At 44.6% G+C, this 26,008-nt stretch overlaps 2 protein-coding genes across 2 annotated transcripts; both read right to left on the bottom strand.

The window, feature by feature from the left end:
* Window positions 1–5,219: 5,219 nt before the first annotated feature.
* On the bottom strand, window positions 5,220–7,679 carry LOC116943129 (NPC intracellular cholesterol transporter 2-like). The gene is made up of 3 exons (XM_076067748.1): window positions 7,430–7,679; window positions 6,815–6,819; window positions 5,220–6,607 (listed from the first exon to the last, which is right to left on the bottom strand). The coding sequence occupies exons 1-3, from the start codon at window positions 7,677–7,679 to the stop codon at window positions 6,473–6,475; spliced, it is 390 nt and encodes a 129-aa protein (XP_075923863.1). The 3' UTR covers window positions 5,220–6,472.
* A 9,707-nt stretch (window positions 7,680–17,386) lies between these two features.
* On the bottom strand, window positions 17,387–25,605 carry SLC30A10 (solute carrier family 30 member 10). The gene is made up of 4 exons (XM_076067644.1): window positions 23,192–25,605; window positions 21,408–21,467; window positions 20,552–20,791; window positions 17,387–18,820 (listed from the first exon to the last, which is right to left on the bottom strand). Exons 1-4 carry the CDS (start codon window positions 23,667–23,669, stop codon window positions 18,417–18,419), a joined length of 1,182 nt encoding a protein of 393 aa, XP_075923759.1. The 5' UTR covers window positions 23,670–25,605; the 3' UTR covers window positions 17,387–18,416.
* Between the last annotated feature and the right edge of the window lie 403 nt (window positions 25,606–26,008).

Below are 26,008 nucleotides of genomic sequence, written 5' to 3'. Positions count from 1 at the left end.
CTGCAGTCACGAAAGCTTTAAATCGAAATTTAAGATATTGAATGCATAAGTCGCAACTCAGGTAATCTCAACTTGTCTCGCATGGTGAAGTTAGTAGTAACTTGGTGGTGAAAGCACAATTGAATTTGCACAAACCCGACTTCCACACCCTTCAACGATGATTTAGCCAAGAAAATATCACGTGTTTCATCCACCAAGTCATGTTATATACAACAAAAATATAATTAGCATAGCTACCAAAATTGTAAGCTACACTAGTGATATAACAGCTAATAACATTCACTGTCTTAATGTCGTTTGGCCATTTTCAAAGCTAAGGGAAACCATAAATAGACCAACTTTCTGTACCACGTTTGTTGATTGCTCGTACCAGGGCATTACCGAACGTATTTCAAATGTATGTCCTCCGTCTCACAGTAATTAACAATGTCAATCAATAGCATTGAACAGAAATGATTAATCCTCAACATAAACAAATGGGCAGCTTATTGTCTGAGAATGTAAAAGTTGGCAGTAGAAGCAAACGATTTCCAGTCACTCGTATAGGCCTTGCCGTCACGAGTAATTACTGTTGTAATTAAACCAGCCGCCTCAATGCCTGATTAAATATATGCGGATAGTTTTTCTGTACAATCAGACCGATAACACCTATTTTGTGGGTTTTTCGTATCTAATTAACGAGGTTTTTATTCGCTTACTTAGCACCTTGTTAGATGACAATGCTCGGATGCTTCATGTAATTTACAGTGTCAACCAGCTAACAGCATGGGGTCCACACCATTACCAATTATCATTAAAAGGATCACACATATCCACACACATAACACAATGGGTATGCATGCAGAGCTGAATATCACTACGCTCTGTACATTTTCATTGACTGCGGCTTTAATTCGAATTAAAATCATACTTACTGATCACTCTCATATCAACTTTAATAGAGTGCATAATGCATTGTCAGATCAAAATCTATTGTTGGTAAAGCTGCCATATCAATATAGGACAGTAAGTGGCTCCTTTACAACGTCTGAAGCTGCAATCAAATTAAACAATATTTATATTCATGAGTTTAAAAATAATAATAATACATTCTATAAAATACCACGTGTTTTACACGTGAGTTTTGCATGTGCCAGGTGACACCTTCGACAGTCTTTCAAACGAGATTGTTCCTCCATCTAAATAGTTTGCCCACGTAAAAATATATCAATAAATAACCTAAAAACTATTGAACTGTCTGGCAAACAGTGCCACAATATGTTATCCAGGATGAAACGTGGATACATTTCTAAATGCAATTGATTGCTTTGCTTTCCTCTTCGACATTTCGGTACATTTGTTTGGGAAAGTTAGACAATTACAGAGGGTGATGCACTTTGGACAACTGTCTAACCAAGGGCCCATTGCAGGCTGAGTCTGTGGGCCAGAGCCTCTCCCACCGAGTCATCTCGTGTCACCTCAGCTTTTCATTCACAATGACCGGCTGTGGAATTTAAATGAATGTTGTCATACGATTGAGTGAAATAAGCGCTCTCGCCCATCAAAAGCAAGCGAATGCTTGGATATGCGAGCTGACCCTTACATTATATTCTTAGCTCTTTCGGTAAAGGCACGTTGAAGGGAAACAATAAAATAATAAAATATCTATAAAAACAATAAAAATTCTCACGACGTTTCGACCATAACACAAACGGTCGTCATCAGGTGTGTCGGTTGATGACGACCGTTTGTGTTATGGTCGAAACGTCGTGAGAATTTTTATTGTTTTATATATATTTTATTATTTTATTGTTTCCCTTCAACGTGACTTTACCGAAAGAGCTAAGAATATGAATTACTGCAGTCACGAAAGCTTTAAATCAAAAGACCCTTACATTGTTTAGGAGTTTGAAAGTTAGTCGGTGCATACCGAGCTCCACCCTGAGTTTTAAAACACACGCTCACAAAAAACCAGACTCTGCTCTCTGGATTGTGTCTTTTGGGAGCCAGACCAGTGGCCAAAGAGAAATGCCAACGTAATTCGATGGGAGAAAGTCCACAGTCCACTGTGCACAGTTAGGCAATCCTGCTGAGTTTTCCCCACACCAGAAGAATGAACACGCGCAAAGGTTCTGAAGACTCAAGTTGACATTTCTCAACACATCACAAGGTCATCCTGCATCACACAACTACCAGGCAAATGGATACAATGTGTTTAAGGGGCAGATGGTTTTGATCATTGTGTTTACTGGAATTTTGTTTTTTTATTCACTTTCATAAGACTGCAAATGTTCTTGTAAGTCGTGTAAGTGTCGGGTGTTCTGGGAATCACGCGTTATGCGGTATTTTCGGCTGACACAGGGTCGCCACCGTCCTTTGTTGACCTATGGCTAGGGTGGTAATTATACGTGAGGATAGCTTGTGCTCGAAATGTGAAATAATTACATCATAAATAACGTCCCTGCCTGCTCAGATTTGCATCTGCTGTTGTGATTAAGCCCCAAGGCGGCTCTGTTATATTTACATTGGCCTTTTAAAAAAAAGCGCGACACTGGATTTCCACCGCAGTGAACCAGTCTCCATTACAGCAAACGCTTCATACCATTTTCGGGTCTCTTAGTGCATATGCTTCTTAATGTCAGGAGGCCAAGATGTGCTTTTATGCATGGGTGAGTAAAATAATGAATAGGCAATTAATGACATAACTCTCATACATAACAGGTCAGAGTTAAGACGGTATGCATAATAGGGCACGGAATTATACACATGCGGTGATGGACAAATGTGAGTTTGGAGGTCATATCAAAGGAAAATATAATTCACAGTCTGGGGAAAGTAGAAATGTAGGCGATGACCCAGTGATCCCCCATGCTTAACCACACTCCATCCTCCCAGTTGAGATCCACTGCCCTTTCGCGCGAGGTTCTCGGCGAGCAGTCAGTGCAGGGGTTCTAACCGCCACGAGGCGCCGCTATGAATAATGCATCGCACAGTTGTCGTGCCTGCTGCACACATCGCGGACGCGCGCTGACACACGCCACTTAATTGTCATGGTGTGCTGGCATTGTGGCACTCAAAGCAATACCACACAGGCCAAAATCAATCGCATGCGTAATGCGTGTGGGTGAATTCACGTGACTGCGCCGGGAATTAATAGGCGTCAACTTTATTGTTTCTATTTAATGAAACATGCAGGGGAATAAATGGAGCTACTCGATCAATAGGCACAATGCCAGATGGCTGCCGAGTTGCCCACGGCCGAATGCGCCCGGTGTTGGAGTAAACGCTCACACGTCAATTCTCAAGCACCCAGGAGTCGTGAGACTCACGGTGTCTCACAGTCTTGAGCGTCTCCTCGCTGTGAAATGCATGCCCACGTTTGTTGTTGTTGACAGGACAATCACGCACTCAGCCATATTTATTGCAGTGTCTCATCTGCAGTGGCTGCCGACGGTCCAGGTCTAATGTGAGGGTTGCTTCCAAAACTTGTCTTTTACTCTCAGGGTTTCTATTAGAAAACAGTGGGGAAACTAAAAACAACTATAAAAGATTAGTATTATGATTATTTACTATTGGAGTGCGAAACGTGAGCCTCTTGCAGCTCTTTGCCTGCTGCGCGACTGGTACGTTTCTGTGCCTCGGTGTATTGTAGTTTCTGCCTCAATTTCTTGGGTTTTTTCACACGGTGTTTCATTTGGGGGTCTCGCAAATTTGAACCCCTGTCAGGTTGGCAGGTCCCTGCTTGGCCAACAGCTACGAGAACGTGGGTTTGTTGCTTGAATGGACTACGACTAAAATCGAGTTACCCAAGTAAAAAAAATGGTAGTGGGCATCGAGTTAACAATTGCAAGTTTTTACCTGGTTGACGATGAGGCCACAGACAAAATCCAAGTTGTGTTCTCCGTCAATGTATGACTCCACTCAGCAGAGTGTAAATAGAGAATGAGTAGAATAGAACCTCACTAAGTTATGCAGAGGCCCTCAAAATGCTTTCACAGAGGTTGTGATCATCACATTTCTATATGTCCGTTGAATCAGTCTCGGGTATGGAACTCCGACAGCAGGAGTGCTCTGCTCAGTCGTAGGGGTGGTGATGTGGCCCAGCGGAAGCACATGTACAGATTGGTACATAAGTTCGCAGTTTGAACCTGGCAGGTTGGACCCGGTTAAACACTGTGCTGCTTATTAGCCATAAAATGCGTGCTTCACAGTGGACATTGAAGATCCCGTGAAATCACGAGAATAAGATAAGAGCACTGTGTCGACATGGTAGGTTAAATTCCCCTAATTTGAAACATTACTTGAAATCGCTTGAGAAACACATAGTGATCGTTGTCCACCTACTGCAAAAACTTATTAGGCCCCTTCTGAAGAAGAGGTAAGACTGAGTGAGGCTTACCTGGATAAGCACGCGTAGTAATAATAATATTATGGGCTCGATGGAAAAAAAAAACTTGAAAAAACAATAACATCCAAAAGAGACAAGTCTAACATTACATCCCACTGAACAAACCCACGAATGTTAACAAATTGTGCCTGTACTTGGCTTTTTCTCTGAATGCCCAAGTGCAGCATGTTCAGCTTTCATTTTTGTTTAATTTTACTACAGCTCCAGGCAAATCGATTATTTCTTACAGCATAGGAAGGGCACCATTATACCACCCACCCTGCCAAAGCACAGCACACGCAACAGCCGGATCACACGGCACGTTGTGGCTTTTATTCTCTCGCCGGGCCCAGAGAAGCTGCGGTGCTTGGGGCTCGTGGCCCACACATTAAGCTGCCCGTGCATTAGTTCCACCAAGCTGAAGGTGGCTTCAGTGCTGAAAATGGAATCCTTTCTAAAGCCCGACTCTCCAAAATGCATTCTCCCTCCGGCAGACGTAATTTATTACATTGATTATTTCACAATTTCAAAATCTGCACAAGAAATTTTAGCTCTCAGCATGTTGGATGTTTCTCTTTCAGAGCAACGCATCACGTGGTTTAGCATATGCAAGCTACTCTAGTTATTTTATTGTATACAAATTTCTTAATTATTTGGCAATCTCATAAATATAAAGTGTGATGATTGAATGCAAATATTTATACATTTAATAAATGGGCTGTGTTTACATTGTGCTATGTTAGCACAAGGCGAAACAGTAGATTGAGAAAAAAACAATTGTTTACATTGATTTGAATCTCAACTTTTGGCACAAATATTTTTACGATGGATTTATCTTTCACATCACCAAACAATACGAGTAAAATGTAATATTCCTACAACATTGAGAGTCGCAATATTCTTAAAATATGCAGTATAAATATTATTCGAAAGGATTAGGCAATTTACAAGGCCACATCATTAGGCCACATCATGTCAGTACAAATGTTCCAACAATTTGTGACAGACGCTGGCAGTGACTGCCTACTGGGCTCTCTGGCACAAGAGACCATTACCCGCATATAATATACAGCCAGAGAATATGACATACGCTGCTACGAGTGTTTTTTTTCCAAAATCAAGGTCATACTTTTATTGGTGTAGTTCCTATAACTTCTTGCGTACGCACAATAACACCATGCTCTTCTTGAATTACCGCAGGCTTATGACACCACATGTTGTCTCTGAAATGTAAATGTTGAAAGCGGCAGAGCTGTGTGGATTTTGAGCGATAAACCTTGTGGTTGAATCATATCCACTTCACTAGGTCTGAGATTGCTTCCCTAACCCACAGAGGGCTCGTTTAACACCAACATAATAATTGAATACATACAATATGCATGCTCCTTGGAATAGTTTTGACCACAAAATAAGAGTAAAAATACAGTGCAGTAAACTGAGAATTAAAACTTTATTAAATAAGAACGCATACAACAAACCATGGCACTGCAGGCTCTATAAAGGAGTACAGGTTTAGACTGGTAAAGAAACACACCATCCAGAAAAACAAGTAGTTTTTGTCTTCTAGTCACATTCCGTATAGCAGTGACTCTCAACGTGTGGTCCGCAAGGCCATTGGGAAGCGGTTCGTGGAACTGCTGCAGATTCTATGATTTAGAGTCATTTTAATTTTGGAAATAAATGTTATTGGTGTTTGGTAGTCCACAAAAATGTTTAAGAGAGTTGACAGTGATCAGTGGGTTCAGAAGTTAAGGAACCACTGACTCACCCGTGCTGTTTAATATGAGTTTAGAGCTTCGTTTTCATTGATTACAACTGTAAAGTGTATTTTAGGCATGATCTGGTGGCATCACTGCAGTGACCTTGTATTCAAAGGCCAGCAGTCATGCCACCGTGGCGTCGCTAGAGAACTTGTCTGGTTTCTAAATAACCATAACTTAAACCTGCTGTTGTACTGCCCAGGATCCAAGCCTAAAAGTGTAGCTCCAAGCTCCACGTCTAAACCCTTTCGGCAATGCCACATTACCAATCAGTCACAGTAATACCCCGTTACCAATCTCCAGGAGACGCGACGCGATTGTCGAGGGCCCTGCTCTAGGGCAAGGCTCAGAAGTCACAACGGACAATTTTCACGGGGAACTTGAAGCAGAACAAATCTTTTCCGTTGTCGTCTTTCAGTTGCCACTTCACCACAAGCTTGATCTGCGCCTCGCCAAAGACAAGACGATCAATGCACGTCCACTTCAATCAACCACCCAGCGATTGCCTATCGTTCAATTGCTTACCGTTCAATTGGACAGTGGAAGAGTTGAATAAAGGTGCGGTTAAAAACATTTGACATGTAAATTGTCCTGCCCTAACTCACCAGACCCAAGTTGATCTCAAAGCCAATACGGTATAGTCATAAAACAAACGCAGACGTAATTTACATTTACCTAAAGTTTGCACACTTGCTTAAACAGCAAAAACCTGTTTTACTAACAGAAAAAATACTTTTCCTAGCACATTAGCAAAATAAACACCCTGTATTTACTTAACTTCACAAAAAAACATACACCGTATTTAATTTGACAATTCATCATCCAGGGAAAAAAAATGCAAAGTTACGTGAGGCGTTTTTGTTATATCTGAATAATTTACTCAAAGGATATCTACGTGAACGTCTTATTGAAAACCTAAACCAGGAAGCTAAATCACGCATATGCATGGCTTCCATTGCACTATCCAACACGCCTTTGGTCTTGGAAGTGTTTAACTAGCGATAATAATGTTACGTTCCAAACCGCACAGTGTGATGTAATCACATGCAATGATATCATCGGGAGCAGAGGTAGCCTGCATGATGTGCGATAAGGTGACGTGACATCACACATAATGGGCAGGAATAATAACGGAGTAGCAGCCGAGAAAGGACTCCCCAAATTAAATGCAGCAATGAAAGAAGTTCATGCGCAGGTGCTTGATGGATTGTCGCATCGTAATATCGTGAGCGGTGGCCTTGTGGAGAACTTCATGCAGCAGTGGATTGATCATGATTGATTATGATAAATTATCAATGGCGACATACGTTGGGGTAGCTGCTCTTCACGGGCGCACCCTGGCGTCGTAGCTGTAGTCTTGGCCCACGGCGAGCTGGCAGGCGAAGCCCCGACTTGCACCCGTCGCTCTGCGGGATGGAGAAGCGCACGGGGAAGCCCGCCACGATGCTGTGCACCACCGCGGTCGCCGTGTTGCTCACCACTCCTGCGGCGCGACACAGAGCACGGGGATCGGCGCTGCCCAGCCCCACAGCACGGCGGATGGACCGAACCATCACCGGCTGATCTGCACTGCGCTTCAAGTACAATTAATGGGGCAAAGGCCATGTCCCCGGTTTTCATACGTCACAGTGATTTCCTGCTAAAATGAGCAATAAGGTGGAGGTCATCTCCAGTTTACAGCCCTGAGCCATTGGCAGAAGTCCCACATTCCTATGGTGGGATCGGGTCTGTTCAAATAATCGCTGTTGACTCCCCTACAAAGTGGTAAACATTGTATCGGCCCCGGAGGCATGATGGGCTGAGTCACTCCCCAACCAGAATATGAACCTGCAACATTATGACTGTGAGCCATTCGCTCTACCACTGGGCCTCCTGCCCTCATCATTGAGCATGAATTGTAATAAAAGTATTAGTTTATTCACATTGCTATTCCATCGCAGCTGTGTTAAACCATGGGTGCACGATTGTTGAAGTTGTCGCTAATTAAACGTTCATTTCAATTAAACGGTGCTAAATAATGCAATATTAAGACTACACAGCCAAAATAGACTGCAAACAATTAATTACTCTAACATAATTTTTTATCCTGGGTAGTAAGTGTTATTTCGTAATTGCTTATGCCTAAAAAGTATCGAAAATGGCAATTATTCCCCACAAACTTTGCTTTTGTGACCAGGACAGTGATATTTTGAAAAGTATCTATTTTCAATGAGAAAACGGGCGAATTTGTGTATTTTCGTTCACATAAAGTTAGAGAAAAACAACATATGAATCAAAATTCACATGTATTTATACTAAAGTAATACAAAAATGACTACAGAATATTTAAAAGTGAGTAGTTTTTCGAGATTTACGATTATACTGTAAATCACTTTCACGAATCAGCCCCCAAATGTAGTCTCCCATCATGCTCTCGTTATACTGTCCTTGGTAGCGGCTTTCAAAGTCCAGTATATCCTGGTGGAAGCGCTCGCCTTGCTCCTCCGAGTACGCTCCCATATTCTCCTTGAATTTATCAAGATGAACATCAAGGACATGCACTTTGAGGGACATCTTACAGCCCATTGTGCCGTAGTTCTTCACCAAAGTCTCAACCAGCTCAACATAGTTTTCGACCTTGTGATTGCCCAGGAAGCCACGAACCACTGCCACAAAGCTGTTCCAAGCCGCTTTCTCCTTACTAGTGAGCTTCTTGGGGAATTAATTGCACTCCAGGATCTTCTTCATCTGTGGTCCGACGAAGACACCGGCTTTGACCTTTGCCTCAGACAGCTTAGGGCAGAAGTCTTCAAGATACTTGAAGGCTGCCGACTCCTTATCTACAGCTTGTGACAACTTGTTTCAGCACCTTCCGGGGGTCCACCAGTGGCTCCCACTTGACGTTGTTCCTCCCCATACAGAACTCGGTCCGCTGTGGCCAGTCCCACCTGCTGTAGTGCGCCTTGGTGTCTAAATCTTTTGTAGTAATTTTTGTATTACTTTAGTATAAATAAATGTTAATTATTTATACTGAAGTAATGCATATGTTGCTTTTTTATGACTTTATATAAACGAAAAGACACAAATTCGCCCGTTTTCTCATTGAAAATAGGTACATTTCAAAATATCACTGTCCTGGTCACAAAGGCAAAGTTTTTGGGGAACAATAGCCATTCTCTGTACTTTTGAGGCATAAGCAATTAGGAAACAACACTTACTACCCAGGAACCAGCACTACATCCGCTGCATTAGACTCTCTGAACCAAATTTACAGTAGCCTTGATAATAAGCAGTACTGTGCCTGTCTTTTTCTTGACCTGTCCAAAGCTTTTGATACAGTAGACCACAACATCCTGCTTGGTAAACTAAGTTGCCTTGGTTTTTCCAAAAACACAGTAAAATGGTAAAAAATTACCTCTTTTCTCGCACCCAAACTGTATTCACAAATGATTGGAGGTCAAACAGTATTAAGATAACAAAAGGGGTTCCACAGGTTTATGTCAATGACTTGGGCACTGACCTGGATCATTCCAGGGTAAATCTTTTTGCAGATGACATGATACTGATTACTGCTGGCCGCTCTCCGGATGACGTGATTGCTAAGCTCCAGGGTGATTTCAACAAACTACAACATCAGCTAGTTGCTCTTAAACTAGTCCTAAATACCTCCAAAACCAAGGTGCTATGCTTTTCACCGGGACTAAAGCAGGAAGTTATTTTTCCCAAATTACATTCCTTAAATAATGATCAAATAGAGCAAGTCAAGTTCTATAAGTATCTTGGGGTCATCCTGGATTCAAAACTGAATTTTGAAGATCACATTGATTATATTGGTAAAAAGACAAAAAATTAAATTGGTTTTCTGTATCGACACAAGCACTGCTTCCCCCCTATGTTCCGTTTGGAATTGATAAAAGCTACCATACTGCCTCTACTTGATTACTGTGAGATCGTGTATAAATCAGCCCCAAGTACTGTACTGAAGAAGCTTGATTCCATCTATCACTCGGCCTTAAGATTTGCATTGAACTGCCCATATAGGACTCACCACTGTGATCTCTACATTGGGTCAAGCTTAACATCTCTTAATGTTCACCAGATCTTATTTATTCACGATGTACTTACGAAAAAAATCCGCAGACTACCTGCTGGATCTCCTCTCTGTTTCAAAGAACAAATTTGACCTCAGGTCTTCGCTCATCTACCAGCTTCACATTCCCTATTGCCGTACAAAAACCGGAGGAAGGGCCTTTGCTATTGATGCCCCCAGGGTCTGGAATGCTATTGCCAATAAACTGCAATTTGAATCACTACCTATGAGACCTTCACTCAAAACTGCTCTAGAGGAGTTGTACACCCCTAGCTGCTACTGCTATTCAGTGGCCTAAAATAAAATAAAATGTTTCGCTCCGGATTACCGCTGCAAAGTATTATCTGTATTTTGATTTAGTGTGCTGATCTTAAAGGTGCATTGAAAAATGTGATACTCCGACTGATGCTCCTGTTGTTTGTGGAGTGACTCATGCAGCCAGCTGTGGCTCTAGGGTTTGGTGTTACATGTTATTTATGTAGTTTATTGTTAAAAATTCGGTCACAGTTCCTATGATCACTGTTACATTGCATTTATGGCTTTATTTTGGTGATTTCTAAAAGTTTTTTGGTTTGGCCATGTTTTTGTTTATTGTAGTACGGAGTTAGACTGATGGCCTTAATCTAAGTTTTCTTGTTGTTGTTTGACTTGCATCCTACTGGGATTTTTGCACACAGCGTTGGTGTACGGTGCTATTTCAGGAATATTTTGATGTTTTTTCCTGGATTTTCTGTTTGCACATGCACAAAGTCACTTTAAGATGTTTTCTTGTTCATGTTTTTGTTTTTTTTTGTTTGTTGCGGTTGCACCCGATTCAAGAGCCGAATGGCTCACAGGGCTATACCAAATAAATGAAACTATAACTAAACCAATCTTTTTTTTGTTACAATGTTATGCATTATTGAAAACTGCTGCAATAGCTTTGGTAACCCACCAGGTGGCCCATCGCTCGAGCGAGCAGCTCGCAAGGGGAAGGTGAGCAGCAGCTCCAGTCTTGGTTGGGGGTCGACTCAGCCAATCATCCTTCAGGGGTCAATAAAATTGCTACCAATTTATGCGGAAGTCGACCTATATTGTCACGTGAATATACTCGCCCACGCAATGTGAATGTTGAATTTCCAACACTGACCCAGGGCCGTAGACAGACGAACTCAGCGTCAACGCTGATTCGAGCAGCAAATCACTTAAAATCATTTAAAACGACCGATTCGTTTTGGCCACGAAATGCATCGACGCTTTCCATGCGCGCGCGCTCTCGGGGTTTAACGGCATCCAGCACGCGCCGCCCACGGCTACGCGCGATTCGAATTTCGGACCGCCCACCGTACTTGTGACGTCACGGCCAGCAACGAACTTCACTCGCCCCAACACGAACGGCACGAGCCGGGAGCTGGCGAGGTGGCAGGCACCCTGCCAGCCAAACTCCGGGCGGCGGTAGTTGGGGGGGCTCCCGCGGGGGTGGGTCAGCAGGGAGGAGGGGATCGGGCAGTGACGGTGCAAGGAGGATGTTGGAGGGGTGAGTGAGTTCGTATTTAGTGAAGCCAATGGACACTGGAAAACCTCCCCATACGGAACGTTCAAAACTGCTTTGGGCAAAAAAGTGTGCGAGGCAGCCTGCGTGAAACAATACAATGCGGGTCATTAAGGACACGTCACAACACGAGTCTTTTGTGGCGTGTTCTCTGAAGAAACGTCGTTACGTTGAAGAGCACGCGGTCGCTGTTGGAATGCACGCGTTTCAACAATGGTTTAAACCAGGAGTAGGAAACCAAAATAACAAGAAGAGCCACAAAATTCGGTAAAAAAAACTCAGTATTTCAAGAGCCACAATGTGAAAAATAGACGGTGGTCATGAATGAATAACGTCAAGAAGCAGTCATTAAAGAGCCGCAGGTTGCCGACCCCTGGTTTAAACACACTGCCGATACCTTTTATCGTATTGTCTTACATAATATCATCATCATCATCGGCAGCTACAATCAATCCACGGCCGTGTGAAGGCCTCCATAAGCCGTTACGTCTCTCATGGTCCTGGAAGACAACAATCCATCGAGCACGTGATAGTGAGCTAATTCCATGGCTCCATCTCCATGGTAGACGCACTGTCATGCTTGCATTGCATACATTTGAAAACAAATGCTTTCATAAAAATATCCCCAAACATTATATTATATCATATAGGAATCGTAGAATTAAAATCAACAGTGCCTGTCCTTTGTACGGAATGCTGTGCATAGATAACATTCACTGCGATCACAGCTTCCTCGTCATATTGGATTTTTCAAAACATGTGCCACATCAGATATGCAAACCTAGACTGTGGGAATCTCAAGAGACAATATGGACCTGTATGACGGTAGCACGGTAGCACGGCTATCTTCTCAGCAAATAGTACAACTGCCCTTTGCCTGGCAGTGAATGTAAGCTGACAAGCCAACCCATTGAGGGAGCCTACTGAAATGTCAGCATCTTTATAGTTTTAATGGAGGAATCCGATGAGCATTAAGGTCTTTTTCACAGATTGCCAGTATATATTGGATTCAACGGTACAAAAACATTTTCACATGGGAACAAAGACAACAAATCCTGTATAGGCCCGCATTGACTGTTCGGGCAAGTGCTGTGCTCAGCTGTTCAGGACGAAATTGTACGCGAGTGGGTGGTGTGACCAACACCACACCCTGCCACTTTTGTCCCCCCACTGCTGATGTTTACACAATGCACCAGGCACTAATTTAATGCTGAGCTGATCTAGAGGCCCAAGACCAAGTTCTGATTTAATTCGCTACGGATGTTAATCGTGGTCGGGAAACTAACTCGGGTCGCCCAGTTCGAAAAGCATAAGCATAACCGCTGCACCGCCACTCCCCCACGAACACACAAGAACACACACGTGCGCAAAGTGTACATGGACACACACATTAGGTGTGTTGTGCACATGCGCACTACACTGTAATGCACACACTTACACGTAGACGCCTTAGAATGTACGTAACCTAAACACAATGATATGCAATGTAACTATATATTAATTCATGATAAAAAAAAATATTGCATATCAAAGTTTGCCTGATAACTAGACAGATCAAGGCAACAGTACTGGTAAAAGGATGTGGTACAGGTCGGTTGGGGGTTTCGTAGTTTGCATCAGCAAATGTGAAGTGTCTAAGAATGCACCGTCGGACAGATACACGTTTGGGCATTGGTCGATCAGTAGCCAATTGGCTCCGTAGAAAAAAAAGCGTGCGTGGTTCTGCGCACTGCTCTGCGCTGGTGAAATTGACGTGAATGTTGGTGGTCTTGCTGTTGCAGAGGATTCATGGCTGGGTTGGGCAGGGATCCACAGTCACGGCAGAGATCTTGTCGGTCTGTGAGCCTAGAGGGAGAAACAAGGAGAGAGCTCAATCTGTGATACGAAGCTTTCACACTAAAAAATTGGTCTTTCTGCTTAATAAAATAAAACATTCCTTTGGCAGCAGGGGCGGCTGGACTGTATGGGGATAGTCTCATTTACAAGAGTGACCTTGGTCACCAAAATGACAAAAGCAATAACCTCAAGTACGGAAATGAAGACAATTGAAGTCAAATACAAAAGACAACTACGTTACATAAGAAATGGAAAATACACATATTTATCAAATACAAATCTTCATCGGTGAATACCATGATAATCACCACCACCACCATCGCCACACAAGTACGACAACTACAACGATATTGTCACAACTTTGAGGAGAGTACCAGGAAGAGAAATCCATCCTGCACGTGTCACCATTCACATCGCCACTAACTGTTGCGTAGACCTGAAACGAAAAAATGTTTGCGGAAAAAAATTGTGGGAGGATCAGGTGTGGCGGTCGCGGACTTCAGGATTCAGTTTTCTACTCATCTAAAGAGCCTCGGCACCATACTCGACCAGAACATGTCGTTTGTACGCACACGTGCAAAACATAGTCAGGTCCTGCAATTTACATATCAGGGCTCTACGATTCATTCGACCACTATTGAGTCTCATCGCTCCACCCACCGTTGGCTGCCACTCTGTCAGTCGCCTCACCCGCGGGCCACCAAACCGCAGCAGACGCACGCGGTGGGCTGAACGAGGTCACCGAGCACGAGCCATTACGCAGCCACGTACCGGCGGTCGGTAAACGTAATCGGCTCCCGCCAGCGCAGAACAGCAAGTGGGCAACACGGTGAGGAGCACGAGCATCCACGACCACGCCTTGGCCCCACTCCTCGACACTCGGAGCAGCAGCAAGAGCAGCAGGAGCAGCAGAAGCATCAGGGGCAGCAGGAGCAGCAGGAGCATCAGGAGCAGCAGGAGCAGCAGGAGCAGCAGGGGCATCAGGAGCAGCAGCAGTGCTATCCATGTGAAACCTTGGCTGGGCTCAGTTTTTTCTGGGTTGGAAGTTTTATAATCTCTGCGTCTAAGAGGGTATTTACTGGCGTGTGTGACATTAGAATGATGCATAGGAGGTGGGAACCAATGCAATCGCTAGCTTCAGAGGGTCAATTATGACTTTATGAGTTGCACAAAGTCGTTTTACAATTTCTTGCCTGCCTGGGGTGGGTCACGAATGTTAGTCGATTGTTTAAAAAAAAAATCAACTAATATTGAATGAACATGCACAAAGAAGGCCCTGACAGCAACCTATGCCACCTGTGTCACCTTCCGAGCACTATCCAGGCTTGAACCTGCTTAACTTCCAAGAACTGTTTCATTCGTGTTCACTCTGCATGTGACGCTTGATAACCTGTATACACACCTCACGAGGTTATCCGTTAGATGCAACATTTATTTTGTCATATAAAAGAAACATAGTTTATAGCTTAAAAGAATCACTTTAAGTTTATCCGCACCTCCGATTAGCACGGTCGGCTTGCGTATGGTGCGAAAAAAGTTCAACACACATACAATCCAGGTGAAATGTTTCATGTTGAAAACAATGGATTCGGCCGCATTCTGGCTGATTTGGTCATAGGCTGCATTGTCAGCCAGAGGGCAGTTCGGAAAACCCCATTGTTATACTGTACTACGGTCCCATGTCTAATCTCCTTGCTTAAACCACCTGCACTGACCAGCGTGGTTAAGTATGGTCCAAGTACCCCCACGACCCGTGCAGCATGAGGAAGCCGTCAACCAACCAACAATGGATTCACAAAAAAAGAGCTGAGCATGAATATGTACATTGTTGGCCGTTGGTCCTACAGGTCCACTTCTGCATTTACCAATTAAAGCAATGTTTCATTGGGTATTGGTAGAGTCCTTATGGTGTGTGGGAAATGTAAAGGCTATTTTAGGAACGATTTGTCGACCAGGTTCAACAGGGTGTGTGCGTAGATTATGGGATGCCTGGCGTGGCGCTGCTAAATATCCCAAGGTGGGTTAACTTTGTGGAGGTAAAAAAAATGCATTGTTCCATGCGCAGTGTTCAGCGAGTTTCAGACATGCCCTGTGTTTTCTATCCACGAGGGCCGGCACTGTAAGTTGATGAATGAGTTGACAGTTTTACAACCACTGCTGGATGAACGCGTCCTGGCTCTTGTGTTTTTGTGATCAATACAAACCGTGCCACTGTATCCAAAGGCCATTGCTGCCCTCACCTCATCTTGAGTGACCGTTGACATTCACTGCTTTTGTCCATTGATTGTTGCTCCTTCTTTATAGCTCTGTCCTTCCGTGGTGATACAATTACCCAGGTTTAATAAATGTCATAATGACATTTACTCAGGAAAGTCTCATCGAGTATCAAACCTCTTGTTCAGTAAAGTCCTACACTGGGATTTTGCTCAGCTCCATGAGTGAGAGTTTCGCATGTGGGAGGAAAACAGAGAAACTGGAGCTTAGCCACGACAACATCTGAGGGGGTAACACTAACCGAGCGCTCACCAGGATCAACACTGCTTAGCTTCTGAGAGAGCTCATGGCGAGATCATCCGCGATGTGGCACGAGGCAAATTCAAATGTTGCCAACATTCCGGTTTGAAGAGATTGCGTGTTTTGTTATTCTCTTACGTACCATTGTTTGGTATGAACTACAATTGCATCTCCGACCGTGATCACTGTCATAATCAGCCATGATCAATGCGAGACTCTCTCCGCGTATAACCTTTGTCTAAACAAATCCGGAAGTCATTTTCATTCAAAATAACAGCACCAATGTACAGTCCTTGACTTTTAAAGCTTTTCGCGCCTGCAGGAATTATTATTCTTCGGGTCTTTCATTTCTCTCTGGGTCTTTCGGTAAAGTCACGCAGATGGTAGGTTCAAACCGAAATAACATTTTGACCCAAATAAAAATGTACAGCCTTTTAAATTTCGATTTAAAGCTTTCGTGACTGCAAGGATTCATATTCTTTGGTTCTTTCGGTAAAGTCACGTAGAATGAGAATAAAATAATATTATTGTGTTATTTTATTTTATCAATTTATAATTTTATTCTCATTCTACGTGACTTTACCGAAAGAACCAAAGAAAAATGTACAGCCCTTTGTCAATCCACTGCTGGATGAGGGCCCCTCTCTCTCTCCTCCCCACCCCGTAGGGGACGCGTGCCCCACGAGGGTTGTGTGACCGCCCGGGCTTGAGTCACCACGGCGTGGATGTGGCTGCAAGAGGCCCCGCCGGTAGGAGGCGCAATACAACCGATCAACAGCCGTGTCTCCCCGGGACTTTTGAATCGGATTTCCTCCCCCCCCACCCCCCCAAAAAAAAACCCCACGCGAGGCAGAGAACGCCTTCCTTGAAGCACGGCGAGATTATTTTGGTGGCGGAGCGGACGCAAGATCTTGACGGGGCTCCCGCTTTTAAATCATCGATCACCTGAATTCGAAGATCACCCGATCTATTTGAAGAAAGTGGGGCGGTGGCTCAAGTTGTTCTCGCGGTCTGCGACATCAACCCGGCCCATCTGGGTTTGATTCCCCATCGCGGCCAACATCAGCAATGTTTTGAACCAGTGCTAGGGCCGTCACTTCGGCAACCCGCACTTACCAGCGTGCATTGACATAGAGCTGTACATTATTCTATTAATCGTCACGATTCAACGTCACGACGCGATTCTTTCCCTTCGTCGTGAGCAGTGGTGGCGTCTCTCGTGGCTGCAGTGACAAGGAACACGAACGCGACGCGATTCGATGCACGCTTTCATGAGCTTCAGGAATCATCTGGATGAATCGACGCGCCTCTATAATGTATCAATCTTTTATTTGACATGTGATATGTAACAACGTATATGGCTTCAAGAGATCAGACGGCGATTGCAATCAGAGATGTCCTGTACAGTGTAACATTACAGCGGTTAAGTGTGAAGTTGATTACAACGAAATTTTTTTTTAAAATAAATATTTCTTCGCAAGATAATACAATTGAAGGTTCTTAATATTTCTCGAGAACCTTGTTTATTGTAATACGTACATACTGTACTGTATATCTCCAGAGTGCCACTTAAATTAGCCAACATATATAAAAAACATTTAACATTTTTCATTATGGATATTAGTGTAACAATTATACAGTTTTGCAACCTTGTTAAGGATTAAGAATAAACAACCCCCCATCCCTTGTCACCATGGGTCAAAAATGCCCCCTCCCTGATATGATACCACTGAAAGTGGTCACCCAAGCGTGAGAACATCATCTAAATCAACGCAGTGGCGAGTGGACATCGACTTTTAAACACAAGTGGCAGAAACGCAGCCTCCATCAAAGGCATCACATGATGAAGGAGAAGGACGTGATTGTATTTTCCTGAGACTCAGCCATTTGTCCCACACTTTTAACTGCATTCAACCCATAGGTTGCAGGCAACTGGTTAGCGATTTGACTGTGGAGTCACTGGGTGGCAGAGACACGGGGATGGAGGATCTCATTCTCTCAAGCGAGGTGGCGCTAGCAAGGTCCAATTGTTCTACAATTGCCTGCCCCCATAAAAGTCATGAATTCTAGAATCACTCAGCAGCCGGTGGCAAGACAGCAAAACAGTAAAACAGACCTCACTTCCACCAGGCTGGCCCTCAATCAACTTTATGAGAGGGCCGACCTTGGGGATGGATGACCCGGGCACAGCGCCGTGAGGGGCGCCAATTGGCTCGACTACAATTGTTGTCTGCCCTCGGCGCCACGTATGCTGAGGCCAGCTCTGACATTAATGAAAATGACAGAGAGGGACAAATCCATTTTTAAAAAAAAGCTCTTTCTGCTCATTCAAGCAACTAATCACAACCTGGAGCTCCTCGTGACGACGTGCGCTCCCCATTGTGCGTCCGCTCCACTCTGCGTGGCCCCAAACCGCTCGCCCCCGGCCTTCTCCGTGACCGGGGTCGCGGCGCTCCACTCGGGCTTCTCGGCCACGCTGGAGGCCCCACGCTCATTGCAGTCGTCCGCCACGGGGAAGGGAAACTCGCAGTCGCCGTGACGCGGCAGCGCAAACTCGGGCTGCACGGTGATGTCGTCGATGCCCTCCAGCTGCAGCAGGTCGTGGATGTGGAGGCCTGCCGTGGCGTAGTCGGACATCCCCGCGCACTTGATGTGAACGCTGGCCACGTCGCGGCCGGCCGTCAGCCGCCAGACATGCAGGCGGTGGATGGATTGGACGCCTGGAATCCCACTCAGCTTCTGCTCTGCAGGCCCCCATCCCAAAAAAACAAAGACGCACACACACACACGCATGCCAGATCGAATGAACGAGGAAGTGAATAACTGACATCGCGCCTCGATTTGCGTTTGGATTTTCACCTCTCCGTGTTTGTCTCAGGAATTGGTATGTGTGTTTGGGTGGCAGCAGCAATTGATTTTTACCGAGTCATGGAAACGGTATTATGTTGAACTCTATGCAGTTTACTTCACAGTTTTGATAATAGACCTAGGTTGTTTCTCTGATGGTGCGCTGTTTTTGAGTTGTACGCCTTTTGGCGTCTTCTGGTCCAACACCAGTGGAGACTGGGCACTAAGAAAAGCCGTCTCAGGTGTGGACCAATCAAATTCAAAGGCCAGTGCATATGATCAGTTGTCTTTTTTGTTTGCCTTTTGACTAATTGTGTTGTGGTTTTTGCAAACATGATCTCTTGTATAAAGGTGTCAGTTTTTGTGCCAGATAAAAGGGTAAAAACCTATTACTAGACCGAGGCTGACTGAGAATATGTCCAGGTTTGGTCTACAGTGGAAAAGTTGGCAACCCCGTGTGTGAGTTGTGACGTGTGTTGTTTGGTACAATGTTCGATGATTTGTATGTACAGTATATTGAAATTCTTTCACACCGTACATATTCGGAGGTGCAGGGGGAGGACAAAAAAATAAAAACAAAAGTCAGTTCGAAAGAAATTAGTTTTCTATCTATATTTAAAATTGCATCGCTCCAGTGGCTTCCTAATATCGGAAGAGCGTTCCAGGCGGCCGCAGAAGCACATCTGAAACTTGCGCGATGCAGTGACCGTCTTTGTTTGATAGTTAGCCAAAAGCCGCTGCGAGGATGACCGGAGTTTGTGTGATGGCCTATGCTCCTTCATGTCCACTCCACGTTTCGCTCCATGAGCTGACAGCTTGAGGATCTTAGAATGCACTTCCTGAAGAAGCGCCTAAATGCGTGGAGCAGGATAGAGTCTATAGGAAGTGATGAGTTCCTGAAAAAGGTTCGAAGCACATGGAGTGAAATGTCAGACACCACGCTGAACAATATGCTGTACAACCTGAATAAAACATGGGAGAGCTGCACAGCAGCACAACCAAGGCCACCTATGCAGCAATTACCGATAAGTTAAACACGCAAATGTACGTGATGGCGCGGCTGGGAGCATGGCTCCGGCATGGCGTGTTGCGTGCCCGCCCACAGGGCCACTGAAGTGAAGGCCCTTGGTTAAAACCAACGCAGGCGCAAGCACCATTCATCTGCTTGGATTTTCTCCAGTATCACTACCTTCACCGCCATCATCGGCCACGATTAATCCACAGCTGGGTGAAGGCCTCTCCAAGCCATTGCCATTGCTTACCATGGAGCAATGGTTGACTGGGAGCTTCAACGGGAATCCTGAGTTGCTAGAGCAGAAAGTGCGTTGAGGGGAAAGGCAGGAGAGTTCGTGGAGGGGAGTGGAGTGAGATGAGAGGCGAGAGGGTAGGAGAGTGTGTGGAGGGAAGTGGAGGAGTGAGAGAGTTACAGTAGTTGAGTTGGCATGAGATGATGGCATGGATAAGGGTCTCAGCAGCAGCCGACTCAAAACGTGAAAGCGATCTCCGGGTGCGAATCTAAACACAGAACCACTGCTGACTTTTCAACAAAATTGTTCTCATTTTACTGCAAGCCACTCGCTCACTCTGCCGCTGTGCCCGGCTTCATGCTAGAGAAGAGAAACGCTCACCGATGTCCTTGATGAGAATGTCCGGGGGCACGATCTGCAGCAGAATCACGGCCGCCTCCCGTATGAGACGCACCGCGGAGGTGATGATGATGAGGGTCATGGCGATGGTGAGGGCTGGGTCAATGTAGCACTGCCAGTTGCACTCCTCCTTGCTGGCTATGGGCCTCACGTTGAAGATGATGGCGGTGATGACCACGGTGACGGAGCCGAGCGCGTCTCCCAGCGTGTGGAGCAGCACCCCTGGGCGACGACGCACATGGGCCGCCCGTGTCACTCCGCTGCTGGACGACGGCCTCACCGTGTCACGCGCGTCGTGGGAGCTATCGGACTGCACTTCGCCGCGCCGGGGTCAATTAGATGCAGCGGCACGCGGGGGCGTGTGCGCCATGCGTACGCAAGCTCCGGACCGGTCCACATCGGCAGGTCAATTTTGTCAAATTTCTTGGCATTCAGTTATTTTGAGCCGGTGGTCTGGACGAGGACAATAACTGTTACACACACAATGCACATCGTTGCATGTTGTTAATTGTGTGTTCGTCGCCTGCACTGATGTTTCAGTGGCGATGGGTTTTCTGAACGACAGAAATGAGAGCCTGGTCAGTGTGGGCTGGTGGAGGGAGTGTCCAGGACGGGTTCAGATACCCACTGATGTTAGCTGTAGCCAATTATAGAACTCGCTGTCCACGCAAAGCACTGCACCATTGGTTTACCCCGTCTGTATATACATGAAGAAAATACATGTATATTTACTTTACCATTAGACATGAGATTAACATTGTAAAATGTGTCCTAATTCATCTTGGAAATATGACTAAGATTGCCAGAACTCTGGCATTCAGATGCTTGGTTCAATTACCTCGGATATTAATGGCATTTTCTTTGGACCTTTTAACGGAGGCTCCCATTTCTTCATCTCCTGTGAATTAGAGAGTTTCAATATATAAATATTAAGCATAGGTATTAAACATGCATGAGAATTGTTATGTTGCCAATTGTTCACTTTATATTAAAGTTTTTCACACGTACCACAGCTTATACTCTCCTGATGTGAAAATTAGTCGTTCCTCTGGTTGGATAAAATAAGTGAAGTGAAATGTATCTCTCAAACTTGATTTGAAGCTTTCGTGACTGCAGGAATTACTCTTTGGTTCTTTCGGTAAAGTCACGTGGGAAGAAAATAAATTAAATATACGACTTTCGATCGCAACACAAGCAACCGTCATCAGGTAGAAAACAAACCTAGTGAATGAAGGTGTCAGTTTTTGTGCCAGATTAAAGGGTAAAAACCTATTACTATATCTTGCTACTGGCAAAGGAGGTCTCATAGTGTAAATGCTTACTCCGAGCTCTCAATACTCTGATAGTGCGCTGTTTTTGAGTTGTACGCCTTTTGGCGTCTTCTGGTCCAACACCAGTGGAGACTGGGCTCTAAGAAAAGCCGTCTCGGGTGTGGACCAATCAAATTCAAGGACAGTGCCAATATTATTATCAGAGTTGTCTCTTTTTGTTTGCATTTTGACTGCTTGTGTTGTGGTTATTGCAAACATGATCCCTTGTATAAAGGTGTCAGTTTTGGTGCCAGATAAAAGGGTAAAACCCTGTTACTAAACCTAGTGAACTGAGAAATACAATACAATGCAACACAGAGAGTCGGCCAACACAACAGTCAGCACCTCACCTGGTTGATTACGTTCTTTAAAAGATTGCTAAATTTGAGTTTATATTGTGTTGTCTCTCTCTGTGTGTCTCTGTGTTGTCTCTCTCTGTTTGTGTGTCTGTCTGTGCGTCTCCGTGTTTTGTCTCTCTCTCAAATGTGGCAATCTTTGGAAGAACGCAATCAACCAGGTGAGGTGCTGACTGTTGTGTTGGCCGACTCTCTCTCTCTCTCTGTTGTATTGCATTTTATTTCTAAGTTCACAATGTTTGTTTTCTACCTGATGACGGTTGCTTGTGTTGCGATCGAAACGTCGTATTATTTAATTTATGTTCTTTCTACGTGACTTTACCGAAAGAACTAAAGAGTAAATGTATCTCTCGTTTCATCGATACATCAGTGTAATTTTCTTTTTCACTTAAGCTGCATTAAGCAACCGGCCATCTTCATGTCACACATTCAGCCCGACTCAATGTCAGCATCAATTATCTTTCAGCTGATGCGGCGTTATGAGTAACATGATTATAGTGATAGTTGTATGAATACAGTAATAGTCATATAACACTTGTAGTGGGTGATTATAGTAATAGTTGTGTAAGACGTGTCGTGGGTGTCGGGGGAGGTTAGAGGGATAGGAGCTAAGCACCTGCACTCCAACACTTTGAGTGCATCGCAGAGTTGTGAAACTTTCAATCACACGAGCTGAGGCCACCACATGGCAGTACACATACTACAAATCAATTATTGAATCCATTTGTACAGACCTTTTAGGATTATCCCATCATCCACGAGGGTTTTGTCCGGCTACCCTGGTTCCCTCCCACACACAAGACACTCTTTAAGTGAAATTCTCCAAACATCTCAATGCATGATGCTGCTGAAGATTGTCTGAAGATTAAGTAAGGCCTTCTTGAATGTTATTAATATGAGTACGTGTCAGTGTTTAGCAATGAAATGTGTGGGAAATAATTTCGTTGACTTGTCACCCGTCCTCGGCTTGCGATCGTCCGTGCCCTCCGCGGCGTTGAACCTCGCGCACAGCCGGCTGCACGAGAAGCAATCTTGGAAGAGCATCAAGCCCGTCAAGTTCACCGACAGCCCCAGCGCCCCGACGATGAGCACCAGCCTGGGGTTGTCGATGACGTCCGGTTGGGACAGGGCCTTGAGCGCCTGCACCGCCACTGACAGGGACAGCGCCACGAGGAACGAGGCAGTGGCCAGGGCGCTCACCACCTCGCCGCGCACCAGCCCGTAGGTGTGCCTCGACGTGGCAGGCCAGCGCGCCAGCCTCGCCGACGCGAGGCCCGAGGTGAGCGAGAGGGCGTCCGACAGCATGTTGAACGAGTCTGCCACGAGAGCCAGTGAGTTTCCCACGTAGCCGCTCACGAGCTCCGTGACGAAGAAGACCGACGTGAAGCACAGCATGCAGATCAGCCGGAACGACCTCCCCGAGTAGCGACCCATGGTCCGGCCGGCAGGCTCCGGTGACCTCGCAGTCTGACCGCGCTCTTCGATTGCGATGGGAGGATAGTCGTTGTTTCCGTATGGGCGGTTCAACACCGACGGGTGTCACTACGGTACAAATGCACGAGAATTGCAGCTCGCAGCTTATTGTGCCGTAAACATGGTAACACCTCCACAACACAATGAGCTTCTTGTTTGACTATTTCTCTCAGCCACTTAAGTTCTCATTGGCCATAAAGTGAATATCAGGTCTTCTTCTGATGAAGCCAGAAGCTGCAAAGTACCTTTTAAGCCACAGATACAAATCAATCGTGACAATTCAAAAACATGCAAGCCAAAAACTGTAATATGATGACAAATCCATCACAGGAGAGAAGCGCAGGCCAGAAAATAAATGGAATGACCACCAGCATTGAGCACTGCGTGCAGAGCTCTCGGCCTGATGCAGATTGTCCGTCTCAAAACTCGCCACGCATGCCACGACAAAAAACTTTTAAATCATCATCTGCTACTAAAATTGATATTTCTTCCATTAAAACAGATTTATTTTCCATTGCCCATCTACCACATAAACGCTTAAATTATAGAAATAAAAAAGGCATAATGCGAGACACTGGCTACGCGTGCAATCGTGATGAACAATCTTAAAATCTAATTTGCCACACAAAGTTCATAATTCCTTCAATTTGCCTGAGGAAGAGTTAAAGCGTCTTCCATTTGTCATACGTTAGAGATTGTTAAGAATATGCCTTCCTTGAGTATGTGGGCATCATGATCCTTGTACCGTATATACAATGTGCGTGATGGAAATAAATAATGGATTCATACTTTAGCTTAATTGCAAATGTTTTCAGTTACAAGTAAATTATAGCTTAGGATGTTTTGCCATTCAATCATATTCAACCTTAGTTTACAAGTTATTGTGCACAATTACACACGACAAAAACTGAACACTTTAAAAGGAAAATCTGAAATATTTTTGTGGCAATGCCCCAAACGATGCCTATTGGGTTTTATTTCCTTTTAAGGTCCCAGTGTCATTGATGCACGTTTTGAGTTTTAGCTCACCAACGACATTTCATCATTTAATAATGTGTGATTGAATGTTGTTTATACTTAATGGGTTCAAAGTACTTTGTCCCAACCCAGATATTGACGATGGCGAAGCAATGGATTCACTTCTAGATTTAAAGCTTTCGTGACTGCTAGGATCCTTTGTCAAGGGGTACCTCTGCGGATGTGTATACTTTAACTTAGCTATTTCAATGAGCCATTTCAATGCTAAATTATATGCTAATTCCTTTGTCAAGGCGCTTTGTGTTTTTCTTCTCACACAGCTTAAAGGTCGTGATCTAAGCGTGGCTTCTCCCACTCCAGCGCTGTCCTCCAGACAGTCTCGTCCCTTCACCTGATGAAGGCCGCTTGTGTTGTGGCCGAAACGTCGTGATTTTTTGTTATTTTATTTTCACCTACGTGACTTTACCCAATAGAACCAAAGACAATGGATTCACGTTACCCGTGGTACTCCTGCAGCCACTCGTGGCACTAACAGTCACAGGCGAGGTAAATAAAAAATAAAAAATAAATTATAAACTTCATCAACATAATGTTTTTATTTCACACATGACCATTGAACGAGACTAAAGATAGAGTGGCAGCCGAGGGAGTAAACTTGCCCGAAAGGAAGTCCAACAGTCAGGATGGAGCAATGGAACCAGCTGGTGTGCAGGCGCGAGCTGAAATGTGACTTCGCAGCACCATGCGAGCTGACAACGGCTTGGTGGGATCATCATCCAAGCTGTTCGTGGTCATGGCCGATGATGTTGATGATAAACTCGAAGTGACTTGCAATACACAGGGCCCACCACGTCACACCACTTTAGCACGCGGATGTTGCTCAAATACCATAAAGATCGAGATTGCACTGTTTATGTGCACGTTGAAAGTCAATGACCAGTGCTATCATTGCTCTACTCAAAGCGCTTCATAAATATGCAAAACCAAGGTCACATTATTACGGAATTGCTTTTGAAGTGTTTTTTATTTATAAAATTTGCATTCCTGCAAAAACAAGGATTGGTTTAACACAATCACCGGCTGGTTATATTTAATATTTACCATGATCAACCAACCCACTTTTTACCTAAATTAACGTTATATTAGTCGCGAATGCCTACGTGTTGATTTTCAGCTTTGGCATAAACCCGGGCTCCGAGTGCCCCGGCCTGCAAAGTGGGAAATGTCCAAAGGTTCAATCATGTGCCCATGTCTCTTCATGCTCATTTTCAGAACGCTGTACGTGTGTGGAAAATGCTTTTGCAACCTGCTCACATTAACCG

The sequence above is a fragment of the Petromyzon marinus genome, chromosome 17, assembly GCF_048934315.1.
Source record: "Petromyzon marinus isolate PM22_M1 ecotype Great Lakes invasive population chromosome 17, UKy_Petmar_22M1.pri1.0, whole genome shotgun sequence".
NCBI classification, from domain to species: Eukaryota; Metazoa; Chordata; class Hyperoartia; order Petromyzontiformes; family Petromyzontidae; genus Petromyzon; species Petromyzon marinus.
Note: the sequence above shows the minus strand (reverse complement) of the source record. Positions and strands in the feature narration are given on the sequence as shown.